This window comes from Leucopleurus acutus (assembly GCF_964270905.1).
Source record: "Leucopleurus acutus genome assembly, chromosome: 15".
Lineage (NCBI taxonomy): Eukaryota > Metazoa > Chordata > Mammalia > Artiodactyla > Delphinidae > Leucopleurus > Leucopleurus acutus.
This window is the reverse complement of record NC_139157.1, coordinates 77,708,644-77,728,513: the sequence shown is the minus strand read 5'-3', so window position 1 is coordinate 77,728,513 and position 19,870 is coordinate 77,708,644. Positions and strand designations below refer to the sequence as shown.

Sequence of the window (19,870 nt, the reverse complement as noted above, 5' to 3'; positions counted from 1 at the left end):
CCTCTGAGATGGGTTTCTCATACACATCTTCCCCTATGGACTTCTCCTGGGCCAGGATGGCATCTCGGTGCAGGACCCGCAGCACTTTCTCCGGCTCCGCAGACCCGTAATGAGCCTCCAGAACCTCAGGCTTGGTTTTCTCCGTCTTCAGCATGTGGATCACATCTTCCCTGGCCTGTGGTGGAAAGTGCAGCAAGGTCAGACGGTTGACAACATAAATCCTATGCCGGGCTCACAAAATCAACACGGAGTTTATTGAATATATTCCTGTCTCGTCAGGGCTATGGGCAAATTTACTGGGTGTTTTTTGTTCTTTTTTTTTTTTTTTTTTTTTTTTACCAAAAGCAGATTGGCAAGCAGATACTCTGCTTCAGGTTGCTAGGAAGCCGGCAAGCAGAAAAAGGGTTTGTGCTAATATTAACTACATAAAAAGTGCTTGATCTAAGTAGCAGTGATTCTGAGAAGGGGGAGGACTGCTCCTGGGGACACTTAGCCCTTTTTCAGTGCACATAAAGTCAATGACAATTTAAAGTTTTCTAGTTTTCTGTTTATGCCCTCAATATACAGTATTAAAATCTGGCTTTAAAAAAACCCCTGCTCTCCCCTATTCCGGTTCTAACTCCGTGTATAATTAACAAAAACAGCCTTTATTAGTGATTTCCTGTTTCCCATCAAGTGATTCATTTTGCACAGAAACACATGGTTGGGAGCTCTCATGGTGCTGGGCTGGGCTTCTCAATCTAATTCCCGCTGAAGGTGAAACTTAACTCCTGTAATATCCACACTGCCAGTCAGAGTCAGGTTGGTGGGGTCAGAGTTGTTCTTTTGGTTTATTAGCAAAACTTTAGTGTCTTGTTGAAGCTCTTGAGAAAACCACATGATTATAGGTTTTCAATCATATTGACTGTGGTTCCCATCACATAATGCAAATACATCTGGATGTATTTTCTACTGATGAGGAATGATGAACTTTGTAGTTATGACGGAACTGACTTTGACCAAACGTACTCCCATCTGGTTGTATACTTGTTTTTCCAGTAATGGTGATGAGAATGAAGTACCCTTACTTCATCCCAACTTGTACCAAAGAACACACTGGTGGCAATAGAATTTCAGTCTGCGACGATGGAATAGAGTTTTCCCCTGTGTTATGCTAACTGGGGGTTTTAAATCATAAACCTGGCTCGTTATCACAGTATTCTAAACAAGGGAGCTAACTAGTTAGCCCTGAGACAGGACCATTATAAAGTTTGTCTTTCTTGAGATTTCTCACTTTTATTGCTTTTTCGTAGTCTCCAAATTCATCTAATTCCAAATGGCTAAAGACGAATTTATTACAGAAACGTCACTGGACTGGAATTTGCAAATTTTCCCTATGTTGTCTCTGCCACATATACATGTGCTCCTTTCAAGACAAAAATGGAAAATATTAATTTTGAAGCAACCAGTGGTTTGGAATTAGCGAGAAAGTTAAAGTCAGAAAATAGTCGAATGGAAAGGCAATGGGTTTCCATGCAGGGCGAAAGGACGAAGCGCAGACACAGAGTCAGGCTAGCTGTACAGTGTCTTTGTGCAAATTAGAAGGAGGTACCCGCTTCTTCCAGGAGACACAACCCTCAGTCAGAGTGCAGCCCACCTAAGGAGCAAAGAGTGGGCTGTAGTTCACCCCTATTCAGTCCCTCTGCCAGGCACCCCTATGCAAGGCACAACTCCACATCTGTGTATGGTGACCCTGTATGGAAGGAGTCCAAGGTATGTCCATTGTTCTCAGTCTTCAGGCAGACGATGTAAACAAAGAGCTCTGCAACTGTAAATAAGTAGCTATTTTAGTTTAAAAGTTTAAGCTAACCACTTTAAAAATATGTAAATATTATTGGTATCTTTCTTTTTTTTTTTGCGGTACGCGGGCCTCTCACTGTTGTGGCCTCTCCCGTCGCGGAGCACAGGCTCCGGACGCGCAGGCTCAGCGGCCATGGCTCACGGGCCCAGCCGCTCCACGTCCCGGACCGGGGCACAAACCCGTGGCCCCTGCATCGAAGGGCGGACTCTCAACCACTGCATCACCAGGGAAGCCCGTATCTTTCTTTTTAACCAAATCTTTCTAGTTCTCTTAGAAGAAAACGACTGATGTGAAACACCTATTTCTTTTCTCCCTAAAAAATGTGCTTATGGTTGAACTGTATTGACTGTGTTATGCTGCATATACCAGACATTTCATTCTGAGTTCAATTACCCTAGACACCAATTACCAAAGAAAAAGAGGCTATGGTTATGTAACACTGTGCATTATGTATTTAGAGCCACATTACTCTTCAGGGACTAACTAAAAGCTTTTTAATTGCTGTAATAATGATCATAGAAGGAAGACGAATGTTGCCCATAAATCACTACTATTGAGAATAGTTTACTATAGTAAATCAAATATTCATATTGTGATATCTGTTTAATCAATGGAATAAAAAAGATGTGATCACAATAAATTTTTTTCATTACTTTAAACATGTGATTCAATTTATGTAATTAAGATCCTACGTTTTGGGGATAAAACCACTTTACGCCTCTGAGAGTCTTGTTAATTTTTGTAGAAAAGACTGAAGTTCAAAATGTAAGAAAGTTCCTATCCTTGAACGTTACTATTTTCACTCGGAAGTTTTTGTTGTTGTTGTTGTTTTTGGTTTTTTGTGTTTTTTTTTTCTGCGGTATGCGGGCCTCTCACTGTTGTGGCCTCTCCCGTTGCGGAGCACAGGCTCCGGACGCGCAGGCTCAGCGGCCATGGCTCACGGGCCCAGCCGCTCCGCGGCATGTGGGATCTTCCCGCACCGGGGCACGAACCCGCGTCCCCTGCATCGGCAGGCGGACTCTCAACCACTGCGCCACCAGGGAAGCCCCCACTTGGAAGTTTTATCACAAGCAAGGAAAGTCTTAGGGTGCTGGGGAGCTGCTAAATAGGCCACTGTATTTACGTAGATGTAAAAGGACACAGAGGGAGGAATACTTTGAAGAGGGCTCTAGAAAGGGGAGAAAAGGAGGTCACAGGAAGAAGAGACAATGAAAATGTTCAACTGACTTAGTCCTGGTGATGGAGGAGAATAAATAGGAGCTTAGGGTATAGAAACAGACACAGAGGGGTCACAGCCTTCTCTTCCATCCTACCTGGTTCCCCTTTGTGCCAAGGGAGACATACGGACGCCAAAAACAAAGATGTGCCTGCAGAATTGAAACTGCACCCCGTGGAGCAAGGGGTTGTCTCAATTGGCTGCATAAGGAGCTGATTCCAAACACAGGGGGGCAGCAGAGGGCCGCTGTGCAAAGCCTGGGGCCGACAGGTGAGTGTGTGATCCGTCTCACAAAGTCAAGGGTGGGTATCTGGTCTTTGCTGTGAAAGTAGGGATGGGGCGACAGACACAGGACAGGTGGAGCCCACACAGGTGGTATAGTTCAAAAGAAGGCTGAATCCAATGATCCATTCAATAAATATTTGTGCACATTCAGTACTGGAGATATAATTGCATCCTGAGGCATTGAGGTCTAGGGGGAAATAGTCAGTTGAAAGTCACTTACATTATAACATGACAAACCTTGGGATGGAGGAGATACAGGGGGCTAAGAACTTGGTCCAGAAGAACACTTGACTTGCATCTGAGCTGACGGAGGAGGCTTTCTGGAGAAAGTGACCCGAAATCTCACAATAAGTACTTGAGCCAGAGAAAGAGGGGTGGAGCTAGGCTAAGAGTGTTCTTGGCCAAGGGAAACCTGTAGGCAAAGGCCAAACTGAATAGATTTAGATGCATGGGCTGGGGCCACAGGAGGCCGAAGTGATAAACAACGGGCAACTCATAAAAAGCCTCTAAACCAGGCAGTGAGTTTGCATTTTATCACAGAACAGCAAGAAGCCTTGGAATTTTTAAGCATCGGGATTGTGACACGGTCAGATGGTTGGAAAGATCATCCAACTGCCGTGCTAAACACAAATTCTGAATCAGCAGATCTGACGGTGTAACCCAGGAATTGTGATTTAAAATATCTCTGCAGGTGATTATGAAGCAGAGCTGCACTTAGAAACCACTACTTTAGGCCAATTCAGCACCAAAAGCACTTAACATGTCTCCTCTGTTCAAGGTTCCCAGTAGGCTCACCTGATTCCCGGGGACTTGCTTGCCCCAGAGGTTTCTCCTGTTCTCACTGTGTTATCAATTCCACCAATTCTTCTTCACCAAGGAATCATGGTCACTTCAGACCAGCAGCATAAACTAGGAGGGTCCCCAGAAACTGGTGAAAGTATTTGCTACCTCTGTGCAAATGAGGGTGACCAACTGTCCTGGTTTGCCTGGGACCAAGAAGAACAGAATCCCACAAAGCTGGACTTCTGCAAATCTGGACAGTTCCAGGCAAGATGGGATGAGTTGGTTATCCCAGGGCAAACACGGAGTGGTCAGGAGACTGGATATTCCAAAATGTCCCTGCATCTGGCAGGGCAGCCATGGTGGACTTAACTGTACTCAGAAACTGAATTTCACTGACAGTGTTTCCAAAACTTAGCTTTCTTTACAGGCAAAACTCCATCATTGATGATTATGCCTAGTGACAATTTTAACTATTTTTTAAACTTGTGGGTTTTTTTAATCTTTGGGAAAAACCCACAATGAGTAGGAAAGAATGCTTAGTTCTTATGCCCATGTGACATAGCTGTTCTACACTCCTAAAATGGGTACATGTCTAACTTTGGAGGGACAGAGGAATCAGAATGAGCTGTGGAACTTCAAATTAAACATGGTGCATCCTCTTGAAGCACCCAGATTACTTAAAGACTAGGGTAGGTGGTAAGTAGTTTAAAACCCTTTCAGAAGATTAATACAATATTAGTATTTACTTGAATGTTTAGGACAAAACACAAGACTTAAAAAACATTTGCTTGGGTGGACAGCTTGGGACAGCTTCTTAGACGATGCCACCATGATCCCCAGCCTGGCAGTCCACTCACTTAGGTTGAGAGGGAACACAGCCAGGTGGGAAGTTTGAGAAGCCCGCCCCTAACTATTGACATTGCACACCTCAAACAAGATATTCCCTGCCAAGAGCTGTTGACCTTGAATGGAGGATGCATTTTTTTTTTTCTTTTTGGGCACGCCAAGCGGCATGTGGGATCTTAGTTCCCCAACCAGGGATCAAACCCGCAACCCCTGCAGTGGAAGCACGGAGTCTTAACCACTGGACACCAGGGAAGTCCCTGGTGGATGCATTTTGAGGAAAGAATAAATTTGTTTCTATGCTATGGAAGAATCAGAATGTCACGGTTTCTAAACACCATCACTTCTTCAAATTATTCAGTTAACCACATAAATATGGTCTATTGCTGCACTGAGCTAAGGAACGCTGGAAAAGATGGTCCTGGAATACCAACATATGCCCATTCTGTAAATGCCTTCCCATTCTGGGAACTCAACTCAATGTTCCGTATCTGTTTAAATAATGTAATTTATTAGTTTACTTGCCTATTTCTTTCTTAGGCTGTGAGCTGCTTTGAGAACAGGGACTGTGTCTGCAGTGTCTACTAAAGGGTGCCTGCCCACATGATAGGCACTCAGTAAATATTTGTGGAAATAAAAGTAAAATTAAGTGATGTGAAGTCAGAGAGGCATAAACTGCCGCTGAAAATCTCAGAACAACCTTAATTATTTAGCTTTGTTTAAAAGAGTTAAACAATTACATTTTTCAACTTCTGCTCTTTCATCTGACGTTCTTGTCTACAATTTAGGAGTCACTTTGTTCTTCTTAAGTTTATTCCAAAAAGAAAATATGTAAACTGAATAAGGAAAAACAGTACATTCCACTAGAATGTTACAACAGGAAACAATCTTTAAACCTCATACAAATTGAATTATACTATTTACCCTAGTTAGGTAAAATGGAATATTATAAACGTATTGGAAGGAAAAAAAGCTAAGTAATTTATGATGGCATTAGCTATTATTATAGAAATTAAACCCATTTTTTTGCTCCTCAGTGTTAGAAAGCAAGGTTAACATAATTAGTGACACAACAACATACAAGGAGAAGATTCAGCTATGGTTAGTTTAGAGGGCCATTGGGGCTAAAAATGTGTCTTTAGGATTTTTCTGGAGAAGTTTCTCTCCACAACTATATGGTTAATAATAGCCTAAAAGTCTCTATACTGCTTGTTCATTAAAGATTACTCCTTTCTAGCACTTCAGACCAAATATTATCTAAAAGAAATCTTTTATTAAAATATCACAAGCAGATGCTGTTTTTCATATTAAAACTTGCTTTTATTAATACCATGATAGCTTGAATTTTTAAAAGTAAAATTCCTAAAAATCCCAATTATGTTTTTTGCAGAAATAGAAAAATCCATTCTAAAGTGCATATGGAATTTCAAGGGACCCCAAAGAGCCAAACAGTCTTGAAAGAGAACAGAGTTGGAGGTCTCACACTTTCTGATTTCAAAACTTAAAACAAAGCTACAGCAATCAAAACAGTGTGATACTGCCATAAATACAGACATTTAGACTAGTAGAATAGAATAGAGATCCCAGAAATAAAACCTCACATATATGGTCAAATGATTTTCAATCAGAATGCCAAGACCATTCAATGGAAAAGGATAGTCTTTTCAACAAATTATGCTGGGAAAACTGTATATCCACAAAGAATGAAGATGCAAAAGAATGAAGATGGACCCTTACCTTACACCACATACAAAAATTAACTCAAAACGAATCAAAGACCTGAATGGAGAACTAAAACTCTTAGAAGAAAACATAGAGGAAAAACTTCATAATATTGGATTTGGCAATGATTTCTTGAATATAACACCAAAAAAAACAAGCAATAAAATAAAAAATAGATAAGTTGAACTACATCTAAATTTAAAACTTCTGTGTATCAAAGAACACAATCAACAGCGTGAAAAGCAACCCACAGAATGGGAGAAAATATTTGCAAATCATATATCTGCTAAGGGGTTAATATCCAGAATATACAAAGGACCCCTATAACTGAACAACAACAACAAAAACCCTGATTTTAAAATGGGCAAAAGACCTAAATAGATGTTTCTTTTTTAAATTTTACTGAAGCATAGTTGATATACAATATTATATGTTACAGGTGTACAATATAGTGATTCACAATTTTTAAAGTTTATACTCCATTTATAGTTATTATAAAATATTGACTATATTCCCCATGTGGTACAATACATCCTTGTGGCTTACTTTATACCTAATAGTTTGTACCTCTTAATCCCCTACCCCTGTATTGCCCTTCCCCACTTCCCTCTCCCCACTGGTAACCACTAGTTTGTTCTGTATATCTGTGAGTCTGCTTCTTTTTCGTTATATTCACTAGTTCGTTTTATTTTTTAGATTCTACATATAAGTGATATCATACAGTATTTGTCTTTCTCTGCCTGACTTATTTCACTTAGCTTAATGCCCTTCAAGTCCATCCATGGTGTTACAAATGGCAAAATTTTGTTCTTTTTTGTGGTTGAGTAGTATTCCATTGTATGTATATATTTATGTGTGTGTGTGTGTGTATATATATATATATATATATATATATATATATATATATATACACACATATACACACCTTCTTTATCCATTCATCTGTTGCTTCCATATCTTGTTAGGTTGCTTCCATATCTTGGCAGTTGTAAATAATGCTGCTATGAACATTGGGGTGCATGTATCTTTTTGAATTTGTGTTTTTGGGTTTTTTCAGATACATACCTAAATAGACGTTTCTCTAAAAATATACAAATGGCCAACAAGCACATGAAAAGACACTCAATATTGCTGATCATTAGGGAAATGCAAATCAAAACCACAACGAGATACCACTTCACACACATTAGGATGGCTATCATCAAAACAAACAAAAAAACAAAACACAGGAAATAAGTATTGGCAAGGATGTAGAGAGATTGGAATCCTTGTACACTGTAAAATGGTTTAGGCACTATGGAAAACAGTATGGTGGTTTTTCAAAAAATTACATATAAATTACCATATGATCCAGTAATTCTATTACTAATAAATTACCATATGATCCAGTAATTGAAAGCAGGAACACTTAGGTTTATAGCAGCATACTATTAGCAATCGCCAAAAGGAGGAATACAACATCTGTACTCACTGACAGATGAATGGATAAACAGATGTAGTATATACATACCCTCCAATATTGCTCAGCCTTTTGAGGAAAAGGAAATTCTGACACATGCTACAACCTGGATGAACCTTGAAGACACTTGGCCAAGTGAAATAAGCCAGTCACAAAAGGACAAATACTATTCCATTTATATGAGGTACTTAGAAAAGTCAAATTCATAGAGACAAAGGAGAGTGGTGGTTGGCAGGGACAGGAGGGAAAGGAGGATGGAGAGCTATTGTTTAATGTGTACAGAGTTCCAGGTCTGGAAGATGAAAAACATTCTAGAGATGGATGCATGGTGGTGATAGTGCACAGCAAGGTGAATGCATTCAATGCCAATGGATTGTACACTTAAAAATGGTTACAATGTTGTTAAAATGGTAAATGTTATGTATATTTTGCCACAATTTAAAAAAAAAGTACCACCTTGTTCACCCCCGAAAAGTTCAAATAAGGAAAGAAAATACAAACCATCCCCAATCCTTTATCTAGAGAATACCACTTTTTTAAAAAGGTAAAATTCCATGTAGAAAATTATAAAAGTGCAGTCATGTTTTCTTGTGATTAGTTATCTGAACATGACAGTCATCCATGGATTTAAACACATTTTCTTTACTTATGTGGTTTTCTTTTTTTTTTTTTTTTTTTTTTTTTTTGCGGTATACGGGCCTCTCACTGTTGTGGCCTCTTCCGTTGTAGAGCACAGGCTCCGGATGTGCAGGCTCAGCGGCCATGGCTCACGGGCCCAGCCGCTCCGCGGCATGTGGGATCCTCCCGGACCGGGGCACGAACCCGCGTACCCTGCATCGGCAGGCAGACTCTCAACCACTGCGCCACCAGGGAAGCCCTCTTCTATTTTCTTTTTTACCCACATTGGTATATTAATAGCAAGACACCTGCTGCGTCCCGGATTAGAAATTAGATAAGGCCACAGGTTTCCCCCCTTCAGTGCTGTGGTTCTGCAGTGTATAGTTTCTTAAATTCCAAAAGACTACAGGCTTTTGGTTCTGTGCTAATAAAGACCTTAGGCAGAGCCCTTGAACTGCTTACCCCTACATGTAATCAGGTCCAACAGACAGAGTCCAGCTTTCTGTGCGCTGGCTGAGAAGCTGAATTCCGTAAAACGTGGGAGAAGTCATTGCTGAGGCACAACTCTATGATTGTTTTCTCACTGTAGTTGTTTACCCAGCTGCATGAATTTAACCCCGTCAACATAAACCAGCTAGAGGAGAGAGACCCAACACAGATACAGCATCTGTACCAGACCTTGCACCGATAGCTGTATACAGACACCTCTGGTACAATTCTGCTTATTTATGTAAATTTTCTTCACCTCCTTACTTTATCCTGTGATTGTCTCCTTCCCATATAGTCTCTAGAAGTATTTTTCAAGCTTGAGTGAAATTCTTCCATGTAATCTTGTCTGGAGGACTGACTGGCAGGGTGGCCCTGACACAGGGCTATTTGCATGAGGAACCCCGGCTCTTCCTGGGAAAGAGCTCATCCCAGAGGAGGAAGGGCATCATTTTGGTTGAAGGACAATGGGGCAGGGTCAGAGGGGAAGGGTGAGTCTGAGTGCAGCACAGCATCTGTCACTCCGACACCCTTCCAGCCCAGACGCCTCGACCCCCGCCTGAGTCCCAGGGTGAGGGACTGTCGTAAGAGAGCCCAATAAGAACTAGAAGAATTGATACATTAGAATTCAGCAGTCGGCAGGGAAGGCGGGAAGGGGCAGCCCTCTCTATCTGGCATCTCGCTCTCAGTGTACACATCAGTCTGAGCCGCCTCTAAGTAGACACCAACTGACCTACACGGAGGAGAAAGCCCTGGGTCTCACACAGCAGAGCTGGCTGTGGGCTGGAGGGGGGAAAAGGGCCAAGTGGCAAATGCCAAACGGTAGCCCGGAGCAGGCTGTGCAACACGTGTGGGTCACCCTCTGGGGACTCCCTGCGCATAAGGGGCCTGGCATCCCACAGAGCAGGTGAGGGCACAGGGAACAAGAGGGAGAAGGTAGTTTCTCTGATCTTATTTTCATCCTCTGACTGGAGAGGGCTGGGAAATATAAGTAATACTCTTTCAAAAGTGAAGATATTTCAATCAAACAAGACTACACTGTCTAGAAAAAATTTATATGTAAGGTTTATTTGAATCACATTACATTAAATTCCTTAGGATTTGTTGTGTTTTTTTGAGGTATTCATTTCAGCCTCTGACCTAAGTGATTTGTATATTTGTAGCATACATTTGACCAACTTAGAACAAGTAGAGTTTAATTTTTTGAACAAAAATACAAGAAAATCTCAGCCACTATGAACCTACAGGGCATGTCACACTGAATATTTACTTTTATAAGTAATTGAAAAATATTTACTTTAAACAACAGAGTTGTTTCACTGTAGGGGTTTGGGAATAGGATGAATTCCCAAACTGAATTCATTTAGAATTCAAATGAATTATAAAGTCCCTTTCCTTTCAAAAAAGAATGTAATACACATAAGTTAATGTCTTTCTGAGAACTCGGGGTCGTCATTCTAAGTATCAGCTGTTCTGGTGTACTGAACATGTTTATTGTAATGTGCTTCCTTAACCCACTTGCTTTTTGTCTTTCTCTTTATTTTTTTATTATTTTTATTTTTGGCTGCATCGGGTCTTAGTTGCAGCACGTGGCCTCTTCGTTGGGCTCTCTCTAGTTGGGCTCTTTCTAGTTGAGGCGTGCAGGCTCTGTAGTTGTGACATGCAGGCTTAGTTGCCCTGCAGCATGTGGGATCTTTGTTCCCCAACCAGGGATTGAACCCACGTCCCCTGCATTGGTAGGTGGATTCTCAACCACTGGACCACCAGGGAAGTCCCTGTCTTTCTCTTTAAACAAGCTGCTGATGGAAACTGAGAGCTAGTTTTTTGCTTAGTTTTACTCCTACTCAAGAGAAGCTATGTGGTACAAACAGCATGCACTTGGGACTCTTGAGTTAGAAACATACATCAGCACTACTGCTAGTGTGACTTGAATGAGTTAGCTTCTCTGAACTCAGTTTCTTCATCTGTAAAATGGGCACAGCAGTAGTTCCCTCACAGGTTTTACATGAGCTGATGTATAAAGGTACCTGGCAAATGTTAGCTACCCTGCCCTTTGGCAGCCAAACAGACATATTGTAGCTCTGCTAATGTGACCTTCAGCCACTTAGCTCTGAACTTCATCTTCCCCACCCTGTAAGAGATTGAAATATATGTGAAGTGGTTAATATAGTGCCTGAAATACTGTGGATGCCCAATAAAAGGCAATTTCCTCTTTTTTCTTTTCTCATAGGAGTGAGTTGACTGATGTGGAACAGCTGGATCTATTGGGCAACACAGCAAAAAGCCTTTCCACAAACTGCATCAGTAAGTCAAAGGCTAAGGCAGTTCTCCTCAGCCCTGTGGCTCTCGATATCCTGTGAATCCCCAGACCACTCATAACAGTACCTGCAGTACCTGTGCCACAGGTTTCACAGACACTGGCAGCCCCTGCTGGCTTGCCCCGCGCCTCCGAGCCCCCTGCACTATTTGTTGGTGTGCTTTGAAGGAGCAGCTCCTTGCTAAATTCAAGCATTTGGACTCCACAGTTTATGCGAGAGTCTGCAGTTTCTTCATCACCCCTGTCAAAAGTTTATGTTGCAGCAGGAATGACTTAACAATTTTTCCTAAACTTTTCTGAGTATTCTATTTAAAACCTGGCATCAGTAAGAAACAATGTCAAACAGCACATCTTGTGCTAGCACTGAGGCTGGAAGCATTGCCTCTAAATGAAGGTGCAACCAAAGCCAAGCCCTCTGATTTAGGAAAAGAAAGTAAAAATAAGTACAAAAATAGAAATGTTGAGCTTCCCTGATGGCGCAGTGGTTAAGAATCCACCTGCCAATGCAGAGGACACGGGTTTGAGCCCTGGTCCAGGAAGATCCCACATGCCGCAGAGCAACTAAGCCCATGCGTCACAACTACTGAAGCCCACGCATCACAACTACTGAAGCCCAAGTGCCTAGAGCCACAACAAAGAGAACCCACTGCAACAAAGAGTAGCCCCCACTCGCTGCAACTAGGGAAAGCCCGCACGCAGCAACGAAGACCCAACGCAGCCAAAACTAAATAAAATAAAATTAATTAATTAAAGAAAAAAATAGAAATGTTAATTTTTTAAAAATTACATCTTTGATGTTTAATAAAATTCTTATGAGTTCCTAGTTGGAATGCCCTTTTTTAAAGAAAGGAGACTCCTGAAAAAGGCCCAAGATTTCTGTACTGTTTGTGATCTTTTTTTTTTAATAAATTTATTTATTATTTATATATTTATTATTTTTGTCTGTGTTGGGTCTTCGTTGCTGCGCATGGACTTTCTCTAGTTGCGGCGAGTGGGGGCTACTCTTCGTTGCGGTGCGTGGGCTTCTCATTGCGGTGGCTTCTCTTGTTGCGGAGCACCGGCTTTAGGCATGCGGGCTTCAGTAGTTGTGGCTCGTGGGCTCTAGAGCGTAGGCTCAGTAGTTGTGGTGCACGAGCTTAGTTGCTCCGTGGCATGTGGGATCTTCCTGGAGCAGGGCTCAAACCCGTGTCCCCTGCCTTGGCAGGCAGATTCTTAACCACTGCGCCACCAGGGAAGCCCCGGCTAACTGCTTTTATGGACAATATTTGGCATTCTGGTGCCAAATCCCAGATTGAAATGCCAAATCTACCCTTTTAAAGTGAAAATGTAGTTGATTACATCTGCTTATACAATTACCAAGCTTTTTTACTCTATTGGACCACATTCAAAAGTTTTTTATCAAGAAAACCTCATGTGTGCTGTTAGCTAAGTATCAGTGTTTAGGAACCATGTGATGCTCTGTGATTTGAGAATAGATGTAAAATGTGTAGCCCTGCCCTTTCTGTCGCCTGATACTTCCCTAATCACTGTACTTATCACTTCGTAACCACTATTGCTCGTTTTCTCCCTTCCCACAAGACTGGCAGCCCAGGGAGGCCACAGCCTCTTGTTCTCTTGTGTCCCTGGCCCCTAGCACAGGACCCAACTCAATAAACTTTTGTTACATGTATGAGTAAAGTGTGTGTGTGTGTGTGTGTGTGTGTGTGTGTGTGTGTGTGTGTTGTGTGCGTGTATTCTCCTTATCCAACAGCAGTGTCCTGTGTTTCCCCTTTTCTAAGCATGTCTACTTTCTCTTTTGAGGACAGAATAGCTTCTTAAAAATCTATCTTTTACCTTTCACTACACAAAGCTTAGACCCCAAAAGATACTGGCTTATTACTTCCTTTTATGTTCATGAAATTCCTGTCAAATCTCGCCATGATTCAAGGAACAAATAGAAATGAATTACAGTTGATTCTCATTATCTGCAATAGTTGTTTTCTGTAAAGTTACCACAAACAGTGAGTTAGAGAACACGGAATCCTTGCTCTGGGGGAAATGCAGTTAGGTTTCCACAAGTCTCTTATCACAATATTTTCATCATCCATCAGTATATAACCTTGTTTTATGTGTTTCTTTAAAGACAGATGAGTGAATGAATGAATGAATGAATAAATGAATGATGAATGAATATACATGAGTAGTTATCTGACTTTGAAGGGGGAAAACATTTTCTCTGAAATGACAAAGAAAGAGATTAGAGATTCTACATGTGAAAAAAAATCGTAGCCAATTAAATGGCCAAAAAACATATTTGTAACAACTATGACAGACATAAGGTAACTATCCTCAATTATAAAGAGTTCACAGATTCAGTGAAAAAAAAACCTAAGGCTCAATAGGAAGTCATAAATATACAATTTACTTATATATAAAATGTTCATTAGGAAATAGTTCAACTTGACTAACAACTAAATAAATGTAAATTAAAGCAATGGTGAGATACTGTTGCTCAGCCTTAAATCAGAACACATTTTAGAACTATAATAGTCATTGTAGTGAGAGTTTGATTAATGGGCATTTTCATAGTTTTGTTGGGAAGGTTCTGGAAAATAATTTGGTAATAGATGCATACAAGAGACCTTTTCATTGAGGAGTTTAACAAGAAGGACAGAGATTTGTGCATGAGTATGTTCATTATGATGCTACTTATAACAGTGAAAAGATTGGAATCAATGTAAATATTCAATGATAAGGAAATATTTGAGTAAAATATAATACTTCCATAAGATAAAATATTTTACAGACTTCAAATAATGTATTTCGAGGGATGTTGAATGAGGTGGGAAATGCTTATAACGTTATTCAAATTTGTGTGTACACCGTGCTTGCAATTATGTAAAACAAATATATGTGAAGAAAAATACACATATATTCACAATTGTTCTTTCAGGATGTTAGAATTATGGGTGATTAATGTTTTTCTTTGTAACTTTTAAATATTTCTAAATCATTGTTTCTCAAACTTTTTTCAGTTTTGTGCTTCTAAGGAGACTTTTTAGATATTTTTTTCCTAATCTCCCCCTTATGAAACTTTAATGTACATCTGTTAATGTACTGTGATCTTTCTGAGGTGCACAAACCATTATGACATTTAAAATTGCTTTACCCCTCTCTAAGAACTAATTTTACCCTGTTGGGAAACTCTCATTGAGAATACATATTCTAAATGATCTACATTGAACTACTTTTACTTTGATAGTCAGATAAAATGTTTTTTACTAGAAAGTTCCAGAATGGGTAGTATCAACTCAGAGGAATAAATCTCTAATAGTAGAATTTTTCCTACACTAGTACCTGAAATTTTGAAACAATTATCTTTTTATCATGTCTAAAATTGCTTATGTAAGTAAACATGTATTCCAACTAATATGTCTGGCTCTATATGTGTAATATGAAACTAACATTTTTCAGGGAAGGATAGAGTTGAATTTAATAACAACCAATATTTTAATTGCACCCTGGTGTGAACAAAATTATTGTCATGGGTATTACTTATTTCTCTTAACTCCATTCTACAGATGAAGAAAATAAGGCTCAAAGAAATTAAATAGCTTGCCCAAGGTTACATGATTTGTAAGAAACAGAGTTATCTGATTTCAAAATATTTATTCTTTCCCTTACAATTTGCTCTGGGGGTCAGTAACAGTTTTCTGTGAGAATATGATATAAACACAAAGCAAGAGAAGGTCCTGGAATGAAACTCACTGGGTAATATTTCCCATAGTAACATTCATCCACAAATGGTACCACCACCATCTGGTCCAGTTTCCCCACACGATGTAACTTGATTGGCTTGCCACGACCTTGCCAACATTTTTTGAGCACTGTCATCTTTTTAGTAACTTCCCTAAAAATGTCACATTTCTCTCTTCACGCCAGGGCATGTGAGGTCGGTGAACCCAGTCCTGCAAACTTCCTTCTCTGACTCTCCAAGACCCCTCCACTGCTGCTGGGAGACGGCCCTAGAGTATGACTTCTTGCAATGTACTTTGAAGTAGATAAAATATGCACTCATGGACATCTGTCTGTTATTTCCTGCACTCACAGCTTTGTTCTTCTTTATTGCCAGAGAATTCTATGGATGATGTCACTTTTCTCTGAAAAGAACAGGCCATCAGAGCTTTTCACTGACATAATTAATTATCTGTAGCTTGACTCTAAGCCAGAAAATTCTCAAGGCACAACCCCCAAAGAATTAACTCTACTGTGCTTGCTATTCTTAAACTTTTAAAGAGACAGGGTACCCTATCTTTTTTTTCTCAGACCCTGATAATGGTATTTTTGTTCAGCGATATCAAGTAACAGAAAGTGAACTGGGGCAGTATTCTATGATTTCACAAGGAAGACCTCCGGTTCAATAGGCAGCAAACTCAAAAGGTCGCTACAGATCAAGTATACAAAGCAAAGCTTTTAGGGCTTAGTCTTAAATGCTACAGGACTGCATCACAATTACTGAATAGACTGGGGGATCCTGTGAATCTGCAGCCAAAAAATGAGATCTCAACCAAAGCTAACCATGTTAAATTACCCACAAGGTGAAAAGCTTCAGTTTACCAGCCACAAAAGCCTAAAACATCACTGTATTTAAACTTTACGAGATATAAGAAGTTACCAGAATGACTCACATATTTTGAGTTTTCACCTGTGTCTTTATATAGATCTAAGGCAAATTAGCCAGTTCATCAGAAAATGTCGCCATCCATTCTGCTGGGTTTATGAGATTATGTAAATGAGCTATTACTTGTCTCTTTAAACCCGGGGCTCTGTGGGGAATGATCAACACGGTGCATGTCATAACGTGGTGGAGGGTCTGAAAGAATCAAGGCCCTGAGTTCTGGGCCTGCTCTTCACTGGCTGAGTGATAACATAAGATGCAGGAAACCTCTCAACTTTCTCAACTCTAGTAGAAAGAGCAGTATCCTATCTAGCTCAAAGAATTATCTAAGACTGCAGATTTGAATGTGTATATAATTATGGCCTCCCCCCGAAAGGAATTGTTACTTATGGCCTCTTTTGCTGCCTTGATTCTGCATAAACCAGTTTAAATTGTGCTCTCTCTGGATTAATTTAATTTAGTAAATTATCTCTTTAGATCTACTGTCAAAATTCTTAAAGATTTAAACTTATAATGTAATAAATGTTGATTATTTTTTAAAGATCAACATTACAGAATCAACAGTAAAGAAAAAGTGAAGGTATATGCCACTTTCTCCCAAATTCCACTCCCCAGGGCTGATTCTATTAATAATTTGAAGTCGATCTTTTCAGGATTGTTTTTCTCTATAGATACATAAATGCAGATGTCAGCACAGACACACTTTCTCTGTCTCTGTCTCTCTTTCTATTGCTCTCTGCCTAATATTATCGAGCATTTACTATATGTCAGAAAATGTGTAGAGTGCTTTGCAAATATTATCTTGTTTAAATTTCACAGTAACCTTAACAAACAGGTACTATTATTATCACCATTTTGTGGACGAGGGATCTGAATTGGTACAAAGAAGTTCTGTAATTCGCCCAGCCTGTGTGGTATCAGGATGCAAATCTAGGCAGCCTAACTCCAGAGGTGGCAATCTTAATATTATACTTTATGAATTCCCCCTACATACCTATCAATATAGAGTCTCTCAAATATGTACCACTTTATTTTTTTATTCTAATAGAATGGAAAGCTCAAGAAGAATGAAATTCTATTGATGCTAATTCTCATTTCACCAGAGCTAACAGTTATGTCTTGCTTATTTGTTTTTCAATAACTTGATTGTCTTCTTTATTTATACATGTCCAGCTGTCAACTGAGTCTTTTCCAGTTTTCTTAATTCTTTTTGCCTGAATCTGTAACCCAAAGTTTAGATCAAACACTAACCCACCTCCCAAAAAATTCCAAGGGAAAGACCAGATAATTGTGTTGGACTAGAATTCCACTGTGTTGAATTTGTTTGAAATAAACATCTCTACTGTGATTATGCCTGTAGTAATTAAATAAAATCTTTACCAAACATCTCTTTGATTTGTCCCGTTACCTTCTCTGGATGAAAGCTGAAGGACGTGGCTACTGCTTCTGTTTCCACTAACATCAACACACACCATAGATGGAGCAGTTAATTAACTCCTTCCTTCTTCCTTCCCTCCTTCCTTTCTTCTTTCTATCTACTCATTTATTAACTTAGCAGCTCCGTGTAAATTTATTTTGCTAGTTGTTACGATGGATCCCACATGAGGAGGATATAATCCCATTCTTGCATGACTTTATAATCCACTAGGAATGAAATTTGGGAAGGTAACTCCTATAGCTAATTATTCATCAAGCCACCTTTTGAAAGGAAGGATGGGAGGAAAGTTCTAGAGCATGGGATAGCATAGGGAAGCCATGAGAAAGGATTAACTTTAATTTCAGTTTTTTGACTAACTTAAATGGCTCCAAGTTTTAGCAGAACAGTTGATTCATAGAATTGCAGGAATTTAGAGTAGGAAAGAACTTGAACCCTTTGATTTACAACTAAGGAAACAGGTTCAGAGAAGCCAATGATTTGCCCAAGAGATACAACTGATTGGTTGTTGATTATATATTAGTACCCAGGTCTCTTGATTCTCAGACCAGAGAGCTCTCCACTTTACTAAATCACTAGTGAATACATGGCAACAATCTCAAGTAGGAATTAATCCATATGCTAGTTAATTCGTTTTTTAAATGTGAACTGAGCAATTTTTTGGCCAGATCAATTTTTTTTTTTTTTTTTTTTTTTTTGCGGTACGCGGGCCTCTCACTGTTGTGGCCTCTCCCGTTGCGGAGCACAGGCTCCGGACGCGCAGGCTCAGCGGCCATGGCTCATGGGCCCAGCCGCTCCGCGGCATGTGGGATCCTCCCGGATCGGGGCATGAACCCGTGTCCCCTGCATCGGCAGGAGGACTCTCAACCACTGCGCCACCAGGGAAGCCCCTGGCCAGATCAATTTTTAAAATAAACATTTGAATTCTATTGGGCACACTTGAAGGAATCTTGGCATGCTATAAAATCAATGCCCTAAAAAAGTAGTTGATATTTCTCTGAAGTTTGATTATATATTCAAACATTATTTGTCCATTAGCAATAGGAATATTGATGCTGAGCTCAAAAATATTGGATTCAACATTTTTACCTTAATTTTCAGATCAGTGAGTACATGTATTTATTTATGCATTATTTACAGCATGCGTCTTCCCATGTGCAATTCCTACATCAACCAATTTTTTTATAGTCCTCTTGAGAGAAGATGTTGGAAAAACTTGATTTTGTTATGTTTATCAGCAACTACTGCCAATAACCAATCATCATTCAAAGTGGGGAGCACTCTGGTTCAGCATGTTATATATCATGTTTTCATTACTTGCAGCCCCTTAGGATTTTTTTTTTCATGAAAGCCTAAGCCTGAGCTTTATCTGACAGCATGACTTTGATTCTGATGTTTAAAAATCTCTGCCTTACTAGCTTGTATTATGTTCCCGGTGTATCAGCTTTTTCATAATAAATGACCAAGAACAACTGGCTAAGATTCATATTAATTGCTGGGAAGCTTCAGGGAAAAAAACTTTGATTATGATACAGTGGATAAAATGGTTCATGGTCCCCTAGTCTACTTCAAACTCCTGCTGCTTATTTGTAGTTACCAAGTTGCCAAACATTGTTGTTTCAGACGATTGATATGCATTGACCTCTACTGAGTTTTCATGGTTAGGGATCTTATCTGAGCTGTCATTATCATGCTTCATCATCCAAAAGCCAGTGGTCGGATGAAAGTGTGGTGAAGATGACTAAATAGAAGAGGCAGGTGGATGAGATCAGACAACCAGTGTTGCCAGATTGCTCAATGCTGAACTCATCATGTCATGTTCAACAGTGATTAGTCTTAAATAATATGATGGGAATATCCCAAAATTTCCTTCCAATTTCACCATGACCTTCAAGGCCAACAAGCATGAAGTCTGAATGGCCTCTTTCTGCAGCCACTCTTCACACATGCTTAATCCCAAGAACTAATTTAGCAAGACACCACGGAGCTGCAGCAATATGGCCTCACTCTTTCCAGCTGAAGTGCTAGTAGCCATCTCACAGATGGTGTCATTTTCATGGGGATCAGTTGAAAGGCTTCCATCCCAAGATGACTTAACCAGAGCAAAACTATTTGAAGCATCTCTTCCTGACATATCTGGCGCATCTCCTAAGGACTCACCAAAGCCGTAAATAAAGAAAACAATTGTGTCCTTCTGATATAGCAGCTG

At 39.9% G+C, this 19,870-nt stretch overlaps 1 protein-coding gene across 2 annotated transcripts in view; it reads right to left on the bottom strand.

The window, feature by feature from the left end:
- FILIP1 (filamin A interacting protein 1) overlaps positions 1–19,870 on the bottom strand; it is a gene marked incomplete at both ends in the record, with an annotated part of 224,567 nt that overhangs the window by 61,607 nt on the left and 143,090 nt on the right. For both annotated transcript variants that reach the window (XM_082855684.1, XM_082855685.1), the window contains one exon: positions 2–175. In XM_082855684.1, coding sequence (XP_082711810.1) covers positions 2–175 — 174 coding nt within the window. The remainder of the gene's footprint in view (position 1; positions 176–19,870) is intronic.